The 22,186-nt window shown below is 42.8% G+C and overlaps 4 protein-coding genes across 5 annotated transcripts in view; all 4 read right to left on the reverse strand.

The window, feature by feature from the left end:
• Positions 1–574: 574 nt before the first annotated feature.
• crbn (cereblon) lies at positions 575–8,434 on the reverse strand. The gene is made up of 11 exons (XM_062544498.1): positions 8,334–8,434; positions 7,677–7,783; positions 7,186–7,388; positions 6,001–6,159; positions 5,627–5,750; positions 3,947–4,009; positions 3,357–3,441; positions 3,073–3,188; positions 2,332–2,396; positions 1,893–2,024; positions 575–1,631 (listed from the first exon to the last, which is right to left on the reverse strand). Exons 1-11 carry the CDS (start codon positions 8,407–8,409, stop codon positions 1,454–1,456), a joined length of 1,308 nt encoding a protein of 435 aa, XP_062400482.1. The 5' UTR covers positions 8,410–8,434; the 3' UTR covers positions 575–1,453.
• Positions 8,435–8,742: 308 nt separating this feature from the next.
• Positions 8,743–12,765, reverse strand: arpc4 (actin related protein 2/3 complex, subunit 4). The gene is made up of 6 exons (XM_062544499.1): positions 12,621–12,765; positions 12,081–12,199; positions 11,874–11,985; positions 11,450–11,545; positions 9,823–9,993; positions 8,743–9,635 (listed from the first exon to the last, which is right to left on the reverse strand). The coding sequence occupies exons 1-6, from the start codon at positions 12,621–12,623 to the stop codon at positions 9,630–9,632; spliced, it is 507 nt and encodes a 168-aa protein (XP_062400483.1). The 5' UTR covers positions 12,624–12,765; the 3' UTR covers positions 8,743–9,629.
• Positions 12,766–13,977: 1,212 nt separating this feature from the next.
• On the reverse strand, positions 13,978–15,229 carry LOC134091826 (histone H1.10). The gene has a single exon (XM_062544502.1). The coding sequence runs from the start codon at positions 15,157–15,159 to the stop codon at positions 14,491–14,493; it is 669 nt and encodes a 222-aa protein (XP_062400486.1). The 5' UTR covers positions 15,160–15,229; the 3' UTR covers positions 13,978–14,490.
• Positions 15,230–16,103: 874 nt separating this feature from the next.
• Positions 16,104–22,186, reverse strand: part of traip (TRAF-interacting protein) — a 7,654-nt gene continuing 1,571 nt past the window's right edge. For both annotated transcript variants that reach the window (XM_062544501.1, XM_062544500.1), the window contains exons 6-16: positions 21,956–22,083; positions 21,570–21,664; positions 21,141–21,254; positions 20,902–20,989; positions 20,467–20,556; positions 20,247–20,335; positions 19,576–19,734; positions 19,133–19,172; positions 18,888–18,992; positions 17,736–17,786; positions 16,104–16,726 (exon numbers count right to left, since the gene is read on the reverse strand). In XM_062544501.1, coding sequence (XP_062400485.1) covers positions 16,613–16,726; positions 17,736–17,786; positions 18,888–18,992; positions 19,133–19,172; positions 19,576–19,734; positions 20,247–20,335; positions 20,467–20,556; positions 20,902–20,989; positions 21,141–21,254; positions 21,570–21,664; positions 21,956–22,083 — 1,073 coding nt within the window. In that variant the 3' untranslated portion in view covers positions 16,104–16,612. The remainder of the gene's footprint in view (positions 16,727–17,735; positions 17,787–18,887; positions 18,993–19,132; positions 19,173–19,575; positions 19,735–20,246; positions 20,336–20,466; positions 20,557–20,901; positions 20,990–21,140; positions 21,255–21,569; positions 21,665–21,955; positions 22,084–22,186) is intronic.

Here is a 22,186-nt window from a genome sequence, read left to right on the forward strand (position 1 = left end):
ACTGTACATGTTGAGTTTTTGTGGCTTGATCTTCATAACTGGCTCCATCCGTTGTATGTTAGGTAGCTTTGCCTTTGACTCAAAGGACATTATGGACTCTCTAGTCTATGATGATCAATGAAAATGATGATCTCCTGGTCAATGTAATTGTCATCCTGTGTACATTTTTCATACATAAATGTAGATACTTAAAAGTGAAGCCTACCTTTAGTGGGTTTCAAAAGCCCTGAAAGTTATGAATTCTAATGCTATGCAACTCTGGAACAGAGTAACAGAATCTGATTTACTTTCCAAGCCCTAGTATGTATTTGTGTGTTTTTCTTTTGTTTTGTTTGTTTTGAATGTTTATTGCAATATTGTACATGAATTTCTTATGTATAACTTTGAGCCATGTGTATTGTACATGCAGAATTAATAATAAAAAAATAAAAAATAAATCGAATATGCATGTGCGCCTATCCAAGTAGGCAACCTGTCGTATTAAAGTCATAGTAGAAACCTATTTCTACAGTCAATGCTTGAAACTAGTGCATCAACGTCTCCTTTACAAACAAAAACAACACTGGAAGCAATAGCATTTCAGCGCTATGTTTATGACTTTTCACACAAATAAATCTTACATCCTTTAACAATATGCCATGGGTTTGTGTGCATGTTTGCCATTTGATTAATCTAGCAGAGGTCTGTGAGACATTCTGAGTGTATATTGTATTTCAGAGTACTGTTTTAATGATTTTTTCACAGCGATATGTTTTAATATGTTCTCAATACTCATGTGAGAGGCACTCACCTTTTCCAATGAAATTGGCTTTGATGGACACTAACCACATAAATACAAAAATATAATAATTATAGAAGAAAAAACTTCCCCCATATAAAAACTCTGCACTTAGTCCCTTTGTAAGTCAATCAGGGTGAATTACCGAGCCACCACCTCCTATCTCTGGCTCATGGTTGATTCTCATATCTCATTGGACTTCCCATCAAAACTGCATCAACATCATGAGATAGCATCAAATCATACGCTCTGATTTAAAACAAAACTAAAGAAACAACATGGCACATCCCCGACTTACAGGCACACATGCGTGCGGGTGGACTAAAGCTAGACTGTGCACAAGCCTGCGGATGGATAGGGCAGTCCACTGTGTTATTTGACAAAGTTAGATTCACCAAAATACCGATATGGGCTGGCCTGGTGTCAGGAGACAGATCAGAGATAACAACAGATGTGCAGATGTCAACTAGAACTCTCTTGATATCCCCGTTTGCTTTTTCCTCCTCTACCCAGTGATACATATTCACTTGTCCTGCACACTCTGATTGTCCAACTGTGTGATGATGATCTTAAAGAGGTGGGCTAAGACGAGGGGCGAGAGTAATGTGTGATGCGGGGTCAGAATCAGGTTGCAGGTCAAGGTCAAGGTCAAGGACCAGTGTAGAGGTCATAAGGTCAGAGGCAGAGCACGCGGGAGCCCTCCAGGCCCTCTTCGCCGTGTGGGATTGTGGGTAGCAGAGCGGAGCGGGTCAGGCCCCAGAAGCGAGTGGGGCTCAAGTCCTTCTTCACTGCCGTGAACTTCCAGCCCATGTGAGATCCGCACGTCCGGCACTGTGCAATGGTCCAAGCGTATCTAGATGCAAACACACACACACACACACACACACACACACACACACACACACACACACACACACACACACACACACAGATATCGTTCTTGTTGGCATTCTAGGTATTCACTTTCTACAGGCCCGATTATCCATTTACTTGCAAATACATGGGCTTACAGACACAGTTATGATAGTGTATATGCATGCTTGAACCTGACCATTTCGCAAAGGTCACGTCCCACAATCAAACAAAACGAACACAGAGATCCACAAGGACTTACCCCGGAAACCAGCTGTGTAGGGTTGAAGGGCGTCCAATCAGATTAAGGTTGGTAGTTTTATAGACTGTCAGGGTCTCATGCACGTAGCCATGGGGGTTCACATACGCCGCCATAGGTCCATACAGAGACAGGCTGCAGGGGACGAGAGTGTGGAGTTAGTCAGGTCTGGTTTCAGCCATCCAGTCTGTATTTGGTTGGTACTAAAGTGTGTCTTGTCTGTATTTTTCTCAGATTCTAATTGGTTTCTTCTGTTTTGCATTCATTCACTACAACCCTTGGGCTTGTAACCTCCTCTCGTAGTTAATACACCTAAGATGCTAGTATACCTAAGATGTTAACACACCTCAGATGTTATCACAAAGATGTTAGTACACCTAGGATGTTAGTACCAGGGGTCATATGGGAACAGCTGATGATGTGAGGTTGGCAGGCAGCTCACCTGAAAATCTCGCTTTTAGTTGTGATCTCTGTGTCTTGACACTGCTTACAGCAGAGAGATGTGCACTGCAGGAGCAATAAAGCAGTAAACGTTAGAATTACACCTCCGCACACAGTAAGGTCAGAGGTCAAAGGAAATGACCTTGCACTAGGCCTATCAACAACTGACTGACCTCGCTCTCAGTGTTTACTTCTACAGATGCAAATGCTCTCACCATGACAACTTGAGATAGTGGCTAAGCAATACAAGCAGCCATTGAGGTTTTTCACCTACGTTACAATGTCACAATGTAGGCACGAGTGGTATGCAGAGTGATGGGCACAACAGTCAGGTTGTGTAGGTTACAAATAGTTACAATAGTTACAAATAGTTAATATAGCTGCAAAATTTAAATATCCATATCAAAGTCAATATCAGACATGGACAGTTGTGGCATCCCTTCCCCACCAGGTGGCAGCATAAACAAAGCATCACCGTACACATGCAAATCTCAGTGGAGTTATTTCACTATCGAGGCACATTACATTCATGGAACTTTCACAATGCTTTCACAAAATTGATTTGTACAGTGTGTTGATCAACAATACTTACATATTCCGGTACATGTTTGGTAAACAGTCATAAAGTCATAAATGTTTTATGATCGCATTTTCATGCATGTGACAAATAAACCTCCTTGTAGCCTTGTAATAGTACACATAAAGTAAGCATACATACACACACACACACACACACACACACCCTGTCCATGATGTCAAGTTCACAGCGTAGCCTCTGGATGGCACTGCCAATTTTCAGGAGCTGCAACCTTAGAGCATCATCTATGGGCAAACAGGCAGCAACCCTGTAGGAGAAATCTACAGAGGGAGGAGAGAAGGACAGAGTTACCACAGAGTTTTGGAGGTTGGATTTGTGTGGGTGTATGTAAGTGAGTGTGTGTGTGTGTGTGTGTGTGTGTGTGTGTGTGTGTGTGTGTGTGTGTGTGTGTCTGTGTGTGTGTCTGTGTGTGTGTGTGTGTGTGGTACCTATAGCATTCGTAGGAAGGGATTCATCTTTGAGATTCTCATCCCACTCGTGAAGCTGTTTCTTTACCCTTTTCATAAGTGTGTCCTGAAACACGAAAACATTTCTTACAAAGGTGAAGGCCTGACCGAGCAAATCCGACAGCAAAGGAGAATGCAGCCAAGGACATGCAAACTTAAGCAATTCAATAAGGGAGCAGAGAGAAAAAACTGAAAGCAAAAACGTATGCTACAGACCATGATACATGACTTAACCAGTTCACACACTGCACATTTCTTTTTTTTTAAAAAGGTTATTTTTTGGGCTTTTTATGCCTTTAATTGGACAGGACAGTAGAGAGAATGACAGGAAGTGAGTGGGAGAGAGAGCTGGGGTGGGATCCGGAAAGGACCACTGGGCGGGAATCGAACCCGGGTTGCCGGCGTGCGGTGCAGGTGCCCCAGCCTGTTGCGCCACGGCTGGGGCCACACTGCACATGTCTGCTATTTCTGCTATGACACTAAATTTAAATATGAACCTCTTCAAACAGTTTAAACATAATAGACTAATCCCTTTTCCTACACAGCAACATGTAAGTGTAAAAATAACTTACTGAATCATAAAGTGCATAGACCCAGGGAGGCCACTGTGTCATACTGGCACAACGGAGATTCTTCTGTGTGAGAGCGAGAGGGAAAGAGAATGAGAGAGAGAGAGGGAGAGAGAGAGAGAGAATGAGAGACCTTCAGAGAGAGGTACATCCATCTCATATTCTGCTCTATCATTAGCCTTGGTATCAGCCGAACTTAGCCCCGCCCATAACATTTGAGGTCGATGAAGTTCGGTCTGGCATTGCTCCCTTGTGGCGCAACTATGCTCGAACCAGAGCTGTTCGGACCAATCAAATTGTCAGGGCAGGCTTTATACGATGATGGACAGATGATCAACAGTATGGTGTGTTTTGGGTGGTGAACTGTGTTTGGTTGGCGCCTGGAGTTCAGTCCAAAAAGTTCAATCTTAGTCTCATCTGACCATAAAACCTTTTTCCACATGGTAGCAAAATATTCCAGATGTGTTTTTGCATTGAACTCCAAGCGCTATGTTTGGTTGAAAACCAAACACAGTACACCACCCAAAACACACCATACCTCCTATGAAGCATGGTGGGGGAAACTTTATGTTGTGGGGATGTTTCTCTTCAGCGGGGACTGGGCAATTGGTCAGGATAGAAGGTAAAATGGATGCTGCCAAGTACGCCCAAATTCTTGAGGAAAACCTGCGTCCCTCTGCTAGACAGCTGAAGACGGGTAGATCATTCGCCTTCCAACACGACAATGATCCTAAACATACTGCCAAAAGAACAAAGCCGTGGCTTAAAGGGACACTTCACCGATTAGAATTAAGCTTTGTATCTTTAGAAAACCAGTCATGTTTTTGAATGGTCGTGCATCATTCCCTCAGTTTGCCTTGAGATGGGAGAAATACAGAATTCAATGTTGGACTTCCTGCTTTCAATGATGTAAAAATCATCATTTTACATAATTGAAAGCAGGAAGTCCTATTCATGGGCTTCATTGAAATCCGTATTTCTCCCATCGCAAGGCAAACTGAGGGAATGATGCACGACCATTCAAAAACATGACTGGTTTTCTAAAGATACAAAGCTTAATGCTAATCGGTGAAGTGTCCCTTTAAGGATAGGAAGGTGAGTGTCTTTGAGTGGCCATGCAAGTCAGAGCTATGACTTAAATCCTACAGAAAATCTGTGGATTGACTTGAAGAGAGTAGTCCATCGCCATTCCCCACAGCATTTGACTGAATTTTAACAATTTTACATGGAAGATTGGGCAAATATTCCCCAGTCTAGGTGTGCAATGCTAATAGAGACATATCCAAACAGATTGACGGCTGTAATGACAGCAAAAGGAAGCTCTATAAAGTATTAAATCAGGGGTATCATGACTTTTCCAACCCTGTTATGCTAGTTTCTAATCATTTATTACTTTTCAGAACCGTTGTTTTTTTTATTCATTATTTTGATGTTGTACAGCTAAATAAAACTGGGAAAATGTTTTTTTTTAAATGGGTTTTGATTTCAGGCTGTAAGACAAAAAAAGTTACTATTTCAAAGGGGTATGATGACTTTCAGGCACTGTATATAAAAAATAGTTATGTATGCATCTGTACACATTACCTGTATATACCTGTATATAGGTGATATATATAATACATATTATATATTGTACTGTATATAGTATATATAAATAATGATGTATGCATCTGTACACATTACCTGTCTGTTGCCAATGCAGTGTTGGCTCTGCTTGTGTATGTGCAGGCGGGAGAGCAGCTGTAGGGCACACAGAGGATCAGGTAAGATTCGCTCCGGAAGGATCTGCACCTTCGCTTGCCGAATCCTGAAACACACACACAAACCAGAGTGCTCAGGAGGAGAGGACAGGCCTGTGCAGTGAGGGAGAAATGTATGTACGGAAAAGGCTGACGTGTGGAACATGTGTGTGCTAACACTTGTAAACCCCATCAGTTAGCAGCATATCTACAGTCTGTACAGAAGAGTGATGGAGGGGGAACATAGTATTGAATAATTTAGACGATCAGCTTTGTGTGTGTGTGTGTGTGTGTGTGTGTGTGTGTGTATTTACGAACCCGTCAGCCTGGGTCCTAAGCTCGTGAACACGAAACCTTTGGCGACCAATAGCTTTTAGCTTCACAGTCTCAATGCCGTACTCCTGTTCCTCTCGGAATGCATAGATCTCTGCTGTCGTGCCAAACTCTGCCTCCTGCTGCTCACCGCTTTCACTAGGGCTGCGCATACGCACGCACACACACGCGCACACACACACACACACACACACACACACACACACACACACACACACACACACACACACACACACACACACACACACACACACACACACACACACACACACACACACACACACACACACACACACACACACACACACACACACACACACACACCAGGGCATGTGTCATAAAACACTGCAACATGTGACATTAGAATTTTCACTTTCCGCCGAAAAGGTTAAAGGTGACATAGAATGGAAATCATTTTTTTCTTGGTTTTTATTAATTATGGGTTAGGGTCAGAGGTTGTGCATAAACAAAGAGCTATCATGAACATGAGGCATGGTTGAGCCCTCCTTCATATGAAAATCTTGAACTTAGAAATAGACACTAAAAAATGGGCAAATTAGAAAAGAGCCTGCTTGTGATGTCAGACATAGCAAAGCCATTGAAGTTCAATTGGGGTTGCCAAAGAGGGTGCCATTTAGTCAAACAGACCATTTCAATACCCAGCCTAAATATATGGTTTTAATAAGTCTTGTAAAATTGCAATTGAGTTTATTTTGTTTAAATCAAAGTTGAATATATACTATTTTAACATCAGAGAACACAGTGCAATACTCAATTCATCCATTCTATGTCCTCTTTAATTAATATCCATTCATTCATTATTGTTCACAATACAGCTTCCGCTGCCCGTTAAATAAACCAGTATACTACCGCAGAACAAATTTACCAAGATGCAATGAATGTATGTGTGTATTCACATGTGATTTCTAATTGGGTAACGAGTACATTTTCGTGTGTGTGTGTGTGTGTGTGTGTGTGTGTGTTTTCGTATGTGTGTGTTTTCATATGTGTGTGTTTTCATATGTACATGTGTGTGTGTGTGTGTGTGTGTGTGTGTGTGTGTGTGTGTGTGTGTGTGTGTGTGTGTGTGTGTGTGTGTGTGTGTGTGTGTGTGTGTGTGTGTGTGTGTGCTCGCGTGCTCCTGTTCATGTGTGACGGGGCATTCGTTACCCGTATGCCAGCACGGCGAAGGTGCGGTCCCTGGTGATGAGGTTGCGTATCATGCTGACCTCGTGCGGCCTGAAGAGCTGCAGGGGAACCGTCTGACCGGGGATCAGCATGAGCGCCGCGTGGGGGAGAACCGGCAGCACCTGGAAACTCTCCTCATCGTGCACCGTGCGCCCATGGAACTCCTCCATGTCTGCGCCCAAGTACTGTTCAGCCAGACACACAGAGACATTTATTTGTGTGTGCTTAAATATAAATGCCAAGCAAGCGCCATTTAATCTTCAACAGACAACATCAATCAGACTGTTTCAGACTGTCACACCTTGGGAAATGTCTTCCCCTCCCTCTCAAACACACACACACACACACACACACACACACACACACACACAGAGAGAAAGAGAGAGAGAGAGAGAGAGAGAGAGAGAGAGAGAGAGAGAGAGAGAGAGAGAGAGAGAGAGAGAGAGAGAGAGAGAGATCAGATGCTTGCTTACTGCATGTGATGTTGGCAGACTGGGGTCAAAGTTGATAATGTTGGGCTTTTCGGCCTCATCACTATCCCGATCTTCCATCTCTAAGTCATCATCGTCCTCTTCATTTTCTACAGGAAGAAGTGCATAAAATCCAATAAAAATTCCACGATACGATTTCACTTTCGTTTTTAAAATAAGGCTCCTATTTCAGTCCCAGAGATGTATCTGGTGTGTGTGATTAATGTAAGTTTTTGGTGAAATGATTCCAAATGGAACTTCAGCAACTGTCAGTTCTCACATGACGCCATGTGATTGAATGCACAAGTCACTGTCTTGTAATGCAAAGCCAATTACTTGCTGGCTAACAGAAGCGCCCTCACCAAAGACGCACGCAGAATTACGCATGAACATCCTGTAAAATGTCAACACTTTAGCTAGATTAGTTAACAGTGAGGAGGCTGCAAAGGAATGGCCTAACTGTATGCAAGTGTAACTTGCAATATGTACAGTAGTAGATCATCCGTATTGTGTAGCTACGCAAACGTTAGCTAGCTAACTCCTCTCAAATGACGTCTATGAATTTCAGAGCCTAATAACGTGCAAAATGCTCATTTTAGCAATGGCAACAGATTTCAGCGCACGGGCCTAGACAACAAATTGTTTTTTAAACTTTCTCACCCGGCAGGAGCTGCAGTTGGTTCCCCATATTATCCTCAATGTTGTTGTTGTCGCCTCCACCCCTCTCGTCAGCCATAGCCTTGTGTTTACACTTTGCACTCTTGTTCTCCGTCGTTTCCTTTCGCTGTTAAATTGGCAGCTTACTCCAAAGAAACACTACCGCCACCTACAGTTTATGCGCTACCCATCTTTCTGCAATTTCATTTTGGTGCATTACCTCGCCTAAGCAATGCAGGTGGTGGTAGTTACTATATCTGAAATGTATAATAATTGGCTTTCATAATTTGGGCATTCATGGAAAAAGTTAGGTATAACATACATCCTCACTGATGTGTGCTCTGATGTCAATGTAATTAACCATGACATAAATGCACAATGTAAGAGGGGAAAAAACTACACGGAGAGGAAATTTGGTCACTGTGCGTAAACATTTATTGCATAAAGTAGAAAACGATGAAAAATGAATTACATTACAAAGCATGGGGTGTTAATAGCTTTTGTATTCAAAGTTTTACTCTCTGACCAAACAGCTAAGCTTTCTCTGGTCAGCTTCTGAATTTTGGAATGTCCAGTCTACATCTGAGTGCATCACAAGCGCAGAAGCCTAAGGTATTTTACCTCAGTTTCACTCTCACACACATACACACACACACACACACACACACACACACACACACACACACACACAAACACATGCGCACACACGCACAACATTTTCCTTATTTTATACTTATTCCACATAGACTTCCTTTCCTGATATGATGACATATTTTCATAACAAAATAAACTAAGGAACATTGTAGTACACATGCATATATTATCTTTTATATAAAACAGAAGAACATCCATTAGAATGACGGGAGGAAATTTGGTCTTGTGTGTACCTTGACCCATGAGTGGCATCAGATGTCTAAATTGGTGGGGAAGGGGGTGTCACGACAATGCGGGTGAATGACATTCTGTTACATATGATAACTGTTCGTAAAAACTGTGGTACACTGGCAATTATCACAGTGCTTAACTGGTTTGACAGACAAGCCTTGAGCTGGAGCAGAGCGAGTTGAGTGAAGTGAGGGACTAAAGGATTCATTATGGCTCTTAAGTTGCTACCGGACAGTGCAATTGCACGCTGATGCAACTCAAACAGGGTTGGAGTCGATCTCCCGCTCCATGGTTGGCAAGTCTGTCATTGTGTAGAGTAGCGTTGCTGTCTCAGAGGCACCTTGTATATCCCTTAGTCACCTCGGGTGTTGAGTGTCACATGGCCAGTGCGCAGACTGCAGACACTATTGTTTCTCAGAACTGTGGAGAAAAAGAAAAACAACTCAACTTGAAAACAAACTCCAACACGGAAAAAACACGGAAAAAGAGTCAAAAACCACTTGAAACAGCTGCCATCTCTAAATAAGGCTCTGGGCCGTTGCAGACTCGCGTGACGCTTGAGGACACGAAAAGAACAAGAAAAGACAGGAGAAGTCAAGAGACTCACATTCTTGAGGAATTCCTCGGCGACGATGCGAGCGCGGGCGTTGACGGACAGCTTCATCTCGCTGATTTCCTTGTCGATCTCCTCCATGAAGTGGATGACGTAGTCCACCAGTTTGTGCTTGTACATTTGCTCCGTGTGGAAGTTTGTGATGAGAAAGCTAATGTCATAGCCCTTCAGGGAAGAGAGAGGGAGAGAGATGGTTAACAAGAGAGGAGAGAGGCACTGTGTAAGCTCTGAGGAAGACATTGTTGTCGCAATGCGTAAGCCCCCAAAAATAAAGGCTTTTTTAAGTTAATAAGTAGTGTGCCTTTGAAACTCTTCTTTGGTAAGACTTACTATATACAGAAGAGACTGTTAAGTTGAAGTTATAGTCTAACCAAATCCCTAAGTAACAAGAGAGGATTTTATCTGTGGAACCCTGATTATATGCTTGCTTATACTGTAAACTCTGGAGGGAGGTACAGGGTTCCTCTGTGCATATACAACTGCAACTTTCATTTGTTCCCCGTCTGTCAAATTGATCAATGGGAAATTCCTGCAGTACAGTAAGAGAAAAAAAAGATAACTGTAGATGCTTGGGTGGGTGGAACTATGGGGAATGCAAGAGGAGGGTTTAACTGTGGCTATGTAAAAGTGCCTGTGCTGAATATGGCTACAGTATGTGCCGAGCCGTGTTGTAGGTCAGGGTTTTATCTGCAGATGTGCGCTATTTAAGGCATACTTAAATACAGTGATGCAGGTAATGGTGGAGAAATAAGCATTTGATCTGTGAGGTCTCAACAATAGCTAATGCTACAATATAAATGTCTCACACACACACACACACACACACACACACACACAAGCAGTTCCAAGAAGTTGCTATGGTCACACCTTCTGCTACTAAAGCTATATACACATATGCATAATGCATGCGTCTGTAATTTAATTTTCCAAAACACAGTTGATTTGTGTGTCCAATCGCATTTCCCACAGTTCCACACACTCAAGCATCTACAGTTATCTTATTTTCCTACTGTACTGCAGGAATTTCCCATTGATCAATGACAGACGGACAGGGAACAAATGAAAGTTGCAATCAAATTATGCACCCTTTTCTGTCCCATTTACAGAGTCAGGATTGAGTATGAATACTGGAGTTTTTGAGCGCAAACACTGCAAAGACAGCTAGAGGACCATGAGGAGCAATCCACTGACTTTGACAAACAGAGTGCAGGTCAAGAATTCTAATAGTGAACGAGTGAACATTTTCGAACACAGCTACAGACCGGACCTTTTAGCCCCTTGTCCCGGCTTGCATAAAAGTTCCGGATGACGCAATAACGGTGCTCGATCCAACTTTGAATGTTTATCATACAATCCTGGTGTCGTTGTTTAGGTAGTTGCTATAAGTGCTCAGCTCATGGATAACAGAACTGTCATTTCCACCAGGAGCTTCAGAGGCCGGCTGTCATCGTAGACAGTACGTACCACTCAGGGATCTCTCTGCTGCTCGAGCAGGACCCCAGTGTGTATGTCCTGTCGTCCGTATGAAACTACACCTAACCTGTGCAAGGAGCTCTCTCAGACTAAAATCTCAAACAGCCTCCATTCCCTCCTCCTCCTCCTCCCTGCCCAGCCCCTTTACCTCCACTGGCTTTCTCCGCAGGATGAAGAAGTTCTCTGCTCTCATCATCATGAAGCGCATGAACTTATGGCAGAGGATCTTCTCAATCTCATCAGCCTACAAGAGCAAACACACAAGCATTACATTACATTACATTTAGCAGACACAACGCTTTTTCTATACAACTTCCGACAGGTGCTGGATATGGGCATCTTTTGACTACTTCAAATGACACAAGCATAGTAAGAATTCACTCTTGCTTATGACAATCCCACTTATGAAAAGCTCAGCTCTTTTAACCATGTAAATCATAGCAGTCACTTCATAGACCTGTATACAAGTGGCTGTGAAGGAAAAAGCAACTCTCTCAGAGATCCCTCTGATGCAGAATACATGTTATATTCATATTCTGATGGTGTGTGTGTGCATGTATGTCAGTACCAACCTGTTTAACAGCGATGCTAACACGCACAGAGTTGATGGAGCCCTCTATCAAAACCTTCTCTTTGTCATTTCTGCTGATGATGACTGGCTGTAAAAGCAACTCTTTGCTACTCCTGTAACAAGCAGTAAATGGGGGAGGGGGTTATGTGGAATGTAATGGCTATACAACACCACCTTAATCATGTCAACCTCTGTAAGATATACTCACCGAACCTCCACTTCAGGCTTGTTGTGACGTTCAACTACCTGAGAGGAGAAGTTCTCTAAACATAGGGCGGCCTGAAGTGTAGCACGCACCGCATTCAAGTACGGACGCAGTGTCGCAGTCTGCAAAAAGAGACAGACACACATTTAATATCATATGCCCCAGATTTGACCAAATCCAAGCTAAAATGCATGTCTGTAGTGCATCCTACATGAACACGAGATGTTACTTCAATCGAAGTAACAAATGTGAGACTGAACAGCATCGCAAATATTGTTGCAGAGAGTTCTCTGGTGTTTCGAGTCTTTATTTCTTAACTTCTATCTAACGTTAGATACAATACGTGTTCAATGCAATGGAGAATCATCGCTAGCTATGTTAGCAAGAATTAGGGTGTGTAATGGATGCTCTATTGTAGCTAGCTGACAAATCTTTTTACGCCCTAGGAATGTATATATCCTCATTATCATGTGAATGTTTTCAAAGCAATCTATGTCAAGAAATGGTCAGTCGGAAATTAATGAAGATAGCTTTCAAGCTTACCATTTCTGTGTTTTCGCTGAAAAATCCGAAGGCGGAAGTACAGCTGAAGCTGTCTATGGAAGCTGTCGGAACTTCCGTGAAAAGGAACGCTGAGAATATACCATTAGCCCCCAACTCGGGGAGGACTGCAAAACGTAAACCAGCAAGTTTGATAGTAGTCTATACAAAATACAGTTATGTGTTTTGAGATGTTGTTTTTATCACATGTATAACGCCTGTGGGCATTTAGAATGTATACTTTCAAGCAATTTCTGTCATATAGTTATATTCCATAGACTATAATTTCCCATGATCAGCTTGCCAACACACTTCCATATAAGGTAATACCTTGATGCTCATGACATATAGCCTTCAGCTAACATTTATTATGTAGGTCCCACCTGTGTCTCTTGTTTCATATTTTCATGTCTCTACTCGAAACCGTTTTTTTCTTAATGGTCCATTTGTTTTCCTTGTTGATCAATGTGTGTTATTAGTGTGGAGGGTTTGTAATTATTAGGTATTTATCTGTTAAACAAGTTTGGAGTTATATTGATTTTCAGAATCATTACAATGATTTGGAATATATGTTACTTTTCATTTAATGATTTGATATTTACACCTGCCCTGAATACAACAAACAAGCAAAGGTGTTCAATGTAGGTTGGTAGAAAGCTAAATTGCATCAAGCAATCAGGAAATCAAGACAACACAGGAATCATAATTGCACTGCATGAATGAGGGGTTGACCAGCGACTACAAAAACACACTGGCAGAATATTTTTAGTCATTGTCAGACCCTTTTCCTATGGTGTAGTTATCTCTAACAACCGGTTAAACTGTTTGTTGCACTTGAAGTCCAGGGGGAAAAAAATAGTGCACTTTTGAAGAAACATTCAACTTTAGGCTAAGTGGATGCAATTATCCCTAATGAAGAATTTTGCACTGCAGTAATTGGTTATGGGCCTACCATCTATGACAAATGAGATAAAAAGGTAGACCTGGGTCTACATGTATTATCTGCAGTCACATTATGACATTTCCTATTTAAAACCATAGGCTTATTGACCATCATTACTTCCAGAAAAGTATAGCCATCTTCAGGAATCATCTTGAATCAAGGCCCAACAGAGACCCTCCTACACAAATCTCTTCCGCAACGCCCAGAGCCAAGAGGAGTTGACTCTCCACCTATCAGGGTCGAGGATTGTGATTTGAATTTTGTGTAGGTAGGGCAAGTCTACTCGGCTCCCTGTCAGTGTGAATTTCATAGAACCCATTTGTTTAATTTTCACTTTAAACCACAGCCTACATAGGAAAAACATGAGTAGGCCTATATTTCCTACTTCTAGCAACAAAAGACCCAAGACTAGTAGGCTTCTTAGGCAGTTAATCAATACTTTATTTACAAGACATGGCCATGGTATTTGTTTCAGATCAGGTTTATGCATTCAGGTAAACATATTCAACAAGTTTGTATTTGTGATAGATGACAAACAATAACATTTCACCTGTGTATAAAATGAAAGCTATGTCGTTTAACATTTCATGTGCCACGCCCACTTCAACAAAAGAAATACAAAGGAATGTAAACTGCAGGGCTAGTTGACACTGGTCTGGAATAAACACAGAATGATTTTAGCAAGTCTGAGAACAAGGTCATGGTCAATAACTCCGTCCATAGCTTGGTAAACGGGACCTAAATTGCCGCAACTATACGACGGTTCGTAGGGTAACACAAAAGACTTCAATGAATGCGATGAGCGCTGCCTAGCCTTCACACGCGCCTTGAATGAACAAAGAGTTTTATACAAAAATATAAAAATAATGAACCAGTTCGCTCCATTTTGTTACAGTTCGTCTTTCTCATCGACAACATCAAGCTCTCGATTTACTTCTTTGTCTTCTTTGTCGTCTTTTTTGCAGCCGGTGCTTTCTTCACTGCTGCCTTCTTCACTGCTGCCTTCTTCGCCTTAGGTGCAGTCTTGACCGCTGCGGGCTTTTTGCTGGCCGCTGGTTTCTTGGCGACTTTCTTTTTGGGGCTCGCTTTCGCGCTGGACTTCGCCGTCTTGCTGCTTGGTTTCTTTGCGGGCTTTGCTGCCTTGGCTGGTTTAGCTGCTTTGGCTGGTTTAGCTGGGCTCTTCTTCTTGGCAGCTGCCTTTTCAAATTTCTTTTTGTTGAGTTTGAATGAGCCGTTGGCGCCAGAGCCCTTCACCTGGATAAGGGTGTCGTTCAGCAGCAGTGCCCGAATGGAGTACCGCAAGTACATCCTTCCATTTTGCTGGTCGAACCAACTGACTTTCTTGGCTTCCTTGTAAATCTTGAATAAGGATGAGCCGTTTTTCTCGCCCAGTGTGCGGATTGCATCGATGACCAACTGGCTGTATTTGCCCGGCTGTCCCTTCTTACCGCCCTTATTCTTCTTCTTCTTCTTTTTAGCAGCAGATGCTGCACCCGCGACCACCGGCGTTGCTTTGCTGATGACTCCCTTCTTAGCTTTGTCTGCAGCCGGGGCTGGTGGAGCAGTTTCGGGGACGGTTTCCACCTTCTCGGTTGCCATCCTGAATGATGAAATCTGGTGAAGCAAGATAATGCAGTGTAGGCTCTGGTATTGAATGCACCTAGCTCATGGGGCGGTTACTTTGATTTATGCAGCGAGCGCGGACGTGATTGAGAACAACAACAAGGAAAGTCTGGGCGCCTGTGAAGTTGTGTTTTCTTACGGCACTTTGCAAACACTTTTCGCATGCTCAGACCCTTTATTTGAGCTCGAAAATTCACCTACGTAGATTGTAAGCGATGCTTTTCACGGCAGTGGGGAGGACGCGACGATTTGGTTTGTTATAACCAAAAGAAAGGTGAAAGTAAAGAGGATGCCCCGTGTACGCCTCACTAAACTGGACGGGGGCTCTGGTTTTCAAACCGAAAAACTACGATCTACGAAAATATTCTATGAAATACTCAATGCTAGCATAAAGAGAGAAGGATACACTACAAAATGATGCCAACCTTTAAGTGAATATACATCGGTTTATGAATATATCGTCAGTTTAAATTCGTAGAACTAACACATAAAACGCCCTCGCGTGGCTGCGCCGAGGCAGACCGTCAGCAAAGCCTAAGTTTGTCTTCCTGCTATTGGCGGGCACCTAATCAAACTCTCTCCAGCGTATAAATAACAAGCTTAGAACTCTCAATGAAATTGAGCTTTTCAACAGACTAACACTGTATGAACTTTGAATCCATTCACAGCTTTAAGCTTTCCATCCTTCGTTTCCTGGCATATGATTTCTAGGTTAATCAGTTACCTTCCATAAATCACTAGGAAATGCCCAAATAAATATGTTAATCCCATGATAATACCTTATTGTGTTCCATCACTCAAAACAAGGGATTCTACTTTGTTCTTCAAATTATGGTGTCTTAAATCATAGATCTAAAACAATGGCACCATCCAGTGAATGCACAACTGATCTAAGACAGAGAACAGTCCAGGATTTCTAGGGAAAAAAACAACTTTATTAAAACTTTTAACAGCTGTACAATTCATATATAAAAATATCTACAATCAATGCATGGTTGACAGACTTCAAATAAAAAAATCAATCTACTTTGTATTACAGGTGATGGTTCTGTGCATGGTAAGGACTAACGTGCTTGCTCATCACCTGATGTCCACGAATAGCAGTAAACACCAAAAAGGACTCCGCCCTGTGTGGTTAGGCGTCCGTAGATCCATTTCGGGGTCAACTGTTATTTAGGTCACATAATGCAAAAAGCAAAACATCATACTGCTGAGGACTACAACTGTTTTTTTGTGTAGTTAATAAATCATAAACATATACAGACGCACGCACGCACACACACACACACACACACACATAAGTGCCCCTATACTGTACGCTTGCACTTGCCCGTGTACCGTATGCAAGCCAGACTCCTGTACGTGCGCATGTCTCTCTGTTCACAGCCAGTGTCAGGGCTGGCCACAGGCCATGTCCTCGCTCGCTCAGTCACTCCAGGAAATTGTCGAGTGTCAGACTGGTGGGGAGCCTTCCCATTGGTGGACGGGAAACCTTCTTCCTCTTCGCCTTCACAGCCAGCGGTCGGAGCCCAGCCAGCGGAGACTGCAGTGAGGGCAATGGGTCAAGGAAAAAGCCCTCTCAAAACTGACCAGTCGGGCCATTCACCTGAAGCACTACCGTAATTTCCCGACAATTAGCCGCGGCTTATATATCGATTTTGCTAAATTTCTTCAGCTATGAGGTTAATACAGTGGGGGCAGTTAATATGGTGTTAATATGGTTTTGTTTCTTTTAACTAGCATAAAACACTGTCCTGCGGCTTATACACAATGCGACTTATATATATATAAGCCACAGGACAGAGCATTATGCAAGTTAAAAGAAACAAAACCATATTAACACCATATTAACTGTCCCCCCTGTATTAACCTCATAGCTGAAGAAATTTTGCAAAACCAATGTGTAAGCCGCGGCTAATAGTCAAGAAATTACGGCACTGTGGTGTCAGTGGATTCTGGCTCTTCCTGACAACGTACCCAAGAGTTCCTATTCAACACACTGAACAACAAGTGCACCCAATGGGTAGGCTACAGGTAGCAGTAACATCCAAAGACATCAAAAGTGACCAACTGCTCCCATGGCACAGACATAGACTTATGTAATACAATCTTCTTTTCTTTCTTCTTCCTACTCTAGTATCACCATTGCACTGGTAAGAAAATCGGGAGCAGAAAACACTGTCACTCTTTGAATAAAGGGCCGTTCACACCAAGAACGATAACTGTAACAATAACTATGAACAAATACCGCTCTTGTTAATATGAATGACTGTGATCACACATAAACTATAATGACAACGACATGAAATAACACAATATCGTTGGGGATCACTTTCAGAACGATTTTGAGAACGATAAACAGCTAACAGCCAATCAGAACCCATCACATTTTTGCCATCACATTTATTAACAGGACTTTTTTTATCGTTGGTCAGTGTGAACGCTTTTATCGTTATGGTTATACAGTAGTTATCGTTCTTGGTGTGAATGGCCCTTAAGACATATCCAGGGAGAAACAAAACCATCACTGATGCAGAACAATGGAAGGATACAGGCTGAATAAATTTGGTCCTTCCTCCCAGGCCATCATATCCTGTCCTCACCTGAAAAAAAAACCCCAAAATATACCGAACATGTCAGACAAATACTGTTAGGCAATGGAAGTATGAAGGGACATCAGGTGGATGCGTGGATGAATGAAGGGGAGTACTGTCAGGTGTGTTCTAGTGAGAAGGGACGTACTGTTAGGTGTATTTAAGCATGAAACAAAATCTTTTTATTTGCCTTCAGCTGACACTTTCATCCACATTGACCTACACAGATACCAGGCGCAGGGGTCAGTCCTGCTGGTGTAACTCGGGTGAAGTGCCTTGCTCAAGGGCGCATGGCGGTAGCAGACCTGCCAACCTTGAAAGAATTTTATGAGTACAACCCTGTGGCCTTGTAGCTCAGCGGCAGAATCAACTTCAGTGACAACTTCACTGAAACTGACAAAATGCGAGATCAAACGATATGCGTAGTTTAGAACATGGAATCATACAAGCCTACTAGGAGGTCAAAATGCGTGCCTTCTATGCAAAATGCGTACATGTTGGCAGGTCTGTGGTAGCTGCCTGGAACCCATGTCTTCTGTGTCTAATCTTGCCAAGCTTATGTTAAGTGTGAAGGGAAACCTTATAGGGTGTATGTGAGTATGAAGGGTAACCGTATAGGGGGTATGTGAGTATGAAGGGTAACCGTATAGGGGGTATGTGAGTATGAAGGGTAAACGTATAGGGTGTATGTGAGTATGAAGAAATACACTGTAGGGTGTATGTGAGTATGGAGGAATACACTGTTGGGTGTAAAAGTGTGAGGGGAAGGAAGTGAAGAGTATAGGTGTATGACGTGTTTGTTTATCATGAGGAGTTGTGTGACTAAGGTATATGGCTAGTCTGGCTATCACCATACTAAGCTCAATCTTTTAAAATTGAACATTAGTCTGGGGAGGCGGCGCTTTGTTTCTACTAAAGGTTTTAGCAGTAAACAGAGCAGATAGATCTGCTAGTCTCCAGCCTGAGCTGCCGGGCGAAATTCAAATTCCCCGTAAGTTCAGGCAGGGTTCACCCAGCCTAGTATATGGCATGAGGTGTGGCAAAAGTGTGTGTGTGTGTGTGTGTGTGTGTGTGTGTGGACGGTCACATGTGTGTGTTAGTAAGTCTCACCACTCCAGGTTTGTTGTGGGGATCTAGCATGCTTCCAAATGCTTTCTTCCGGAACAGTAGGGAGTTCCGAAAAAATGGATCGGTGGGATCCTTCACTTGGGATTTCTGTGTCAAGGTACAGGAGCACACACAGAAAAAGCCTTGTGTTTAGAACCAAGTAGACTTCACCTGATTCAAATCAATGACCACACTCAGCCTACAACAGGAGCTTGATTGATTCTCCCTCAAAAGACAGTAGGATGTACCTTGGTCTCAGAAGCATTCTCTGAAAGATGTGGTGACGATCTATGATGAGGAAACAAGAAGATAGAGTTCAAATGTGCATTAACTCAGTGCTTCTCAAGCTTTTTCAGACCAAGGACCACTTAACCAATAAAAACACACTCACAGACCACCTACCTAAAAATCCGTATCAACAGTATAATTACACAGACCATAATAGGCCTACTAAATTACCCGCCTTACTTATTGTCTTTGCACTTGGCATAGCTTAAGTTACATAAGTTGTAAGAACTGTTTGGATTTACATACGAGTTGGTTCAATATTGCAAAAAAACTAATTTCTATATTATATTTCATCATGTCTGCTCGCGCACCACTTGGGACAGCTTGCAGACCACACTTTGAGAAACACTGCATTCAGCAGGTGCTGTTAAGCAGAGTGTGTGTTCCCGAGGTCCAGACTAACCCTGTGGAGTCCAGGCGCATCTTCTTGGCAGGTGCGTGGCTGTGCGAGGGCTTGCGCTCAGTTTGCTCGGGCGTGGGCACGTCGAAGGTCAGGTTGAGGTCAACGTCCTGATCGTGCTCCGGCCGACGGAGGCGGGGCTTCAGCTCCAGGGGGGCGGGACTGTAAAAGCAAAATCGAAAAAGAAAGTCTGACTTTTGGGACCTCAGGAATGTTCACATTCAGCACCAAACTACCGTAATTTCCCGCTTATAAGCCGCACTGTGTACAGGACAGTGTTTTATGTTAAAAGAAACAAAACCATAATGATACCATGCTAACTGTCCCTGTTATGTGTATTAACCTCAGAGCTGAAGAAATTTTGCACAATCAATGTATAAGCCATACATAAGCGGCTAATAGATGGGAAATTCAGTAGAAAGAACACAAATTATGTAATTTTGAAGTTCATCATTAGTCTGAAGGTGATGATACAAGGGGTAACTTTTTGAGTGCTGGGCAATCACATGACCAATTCCATTTATTCTGATTGGACGATCATGACAATTTGCCTGATGATTAATGATGAGAAAATAAATTGTTTGCCAAGAGTTGCCCCACGAGTCATCAGCTTGAGGCTATACTGTATGCATCATGCACTCATATCCACACATTCACAGTTCACACACACACACCTCTCGAACACCAGTCGGCTGATTGCATCGTTGGTGCGGGTGGGCGTGCTGAGGGTCTTCTGTAGAATCTCCACTTTCTTCTTCAGACTCTGAACACAAACACAAACACACATCTCAGTTCAGCTTATAAACACGTCATAATGTCTTACTTTAAGATGACAAATTTGCTCTAAATCTGCAAGCTTGTGTTGGCAGTAGTAGAATGGTGTGTCTGACATACTGTGATCTCTTTGTCAGCACTAGTCAGATCCTTCTGGGCAGCGAGCATATCCTCTTTGGTCCGGTTCACCTCTATATTGGCCTTCTGCAACTATATAACAAAAAAACAGTGTCACAATACATCCAAGTATAACAGACAAACATTCGCAACATACACACACATACATACACACACACACACACACACACACACACACACACACACACACACACACACACAGACACACACACACACACACACACACACGCTGAAGATTAAATTTGCTCATGCTCACTGTTACTCTTGCTGTCAAACCCCTTCTCCATACACAAAGACAGAAACATACAAACACAGGCTGAAGAGTGAACATGCTCTTGCTGTCAAACCCCTCTCCCACTCAGACACACACACACACACACACACACACACACACACACAGAAACATACACAACCTACCTTGTTGTTGGAAATGAACACCTCCCTCCTGAGTTTCTCAACCATCTCGTTGGTGGAGCGGAAGCTACTTTTCAGGCTGTCATACTCCCTAAACACACACATACAAAATCATTGTGTGTGAGGGAAAAAACGAAACGAGTGTGTATGTATATTTGGGGCCCTTTATTCATCATACCGTTTTGTCTAAGAGGAGTAAGTGCAGTGTGTGTGTGTGTGTTTAATTGTGTCAATGTGCTTACTTCTTGAGTGAGACGCAGTAGATTGAGAGCTGCTCCACAGCTGACTGGCCGACTCCCATGTCAGAGATCATGGCTTCCACCTCATCCCTCTGGCCCTGCAGTACTGTATCTAAACTGCGCGCGCACACACACACACACACGCACACACACACACACACGCACACGCACACGCACATGCACAAAACAACGAAGCATGATGAGAACGCTATCTATTTACAAGTAAAACATCAGATCCTATGTAAATGTATATCTGTACACATCCAATGTGGGTATGAAAAGCTTGAAACAAGCTGAAGGTGTGCGTCTGTGTGTGTGTGTGAGAGAGAGAGGCACTAAAACATTAATTGCAGTAGAAAATTAATCTTGAGTATTCCTCACTCAGTACATTATGGATGGAGTGCAGGTGAGGTTCGTGATGTGAGTGAGTACCTCTCGTAGGTCTTCAGTCTGACCCGTAGCTGACGCGCCTCTTCCTTGGCTGCTTGAGAGTCCAGATGCTGCTTCTCCAGGTTCCTCAGTTCTTTCTGCAGGAGCACATAACGTCTGAGACACACAAGGCTTGGCTACGGTCCTATCCAATCTACCATCGCCACAAATGCCATTACATAGACAGTGAGACTGACAGAGACAGCACAGAGAGAATTCAACTAAAGTTGTGCTGTGCATGCTAGGTAATAATAATTTGATGACGACTGCTACCACTATTAAAACAACTACAACTAATAATAACAACAACAACGATGATACATTGTTGAATCAATTTATAATAATAAATGCTTTAAAATAAGAAATTACGATGTTAAATGTGTGCATACCCGTAAAACTGAGCAGACCATCTCTTTATCTCCGATATCTTTCTTCAGACGTTCCGAGTCCTGCTTTAGCTTCTCCGCTATCTGTTTCAGGCTCTCGATCAGCTTCTGTTTGTCACGGCAGTCCCGCTCTACAACCACAGACACACACACACACACATTAATACAGTATGTTTGGCGTTCCACTACTATACGGTCAGACCCAATTACTGTGAAAGTTAAAAGACATACTGT

The sequence above is a fragment of the Sardina pilchardus genome, chromosome 9, assembly GCF_963854185.1.
Source record: "Sardina pilchardus chromosome 9, fSarPil1.1, whole genome shotgun sequence".
Classification (NCBI taxonomy): Eukaryota; Metazoa; Chordata; class Actinopteri; order Clupeiformes; family Clupeidae; genus Sardina; species Sardina pilchardus.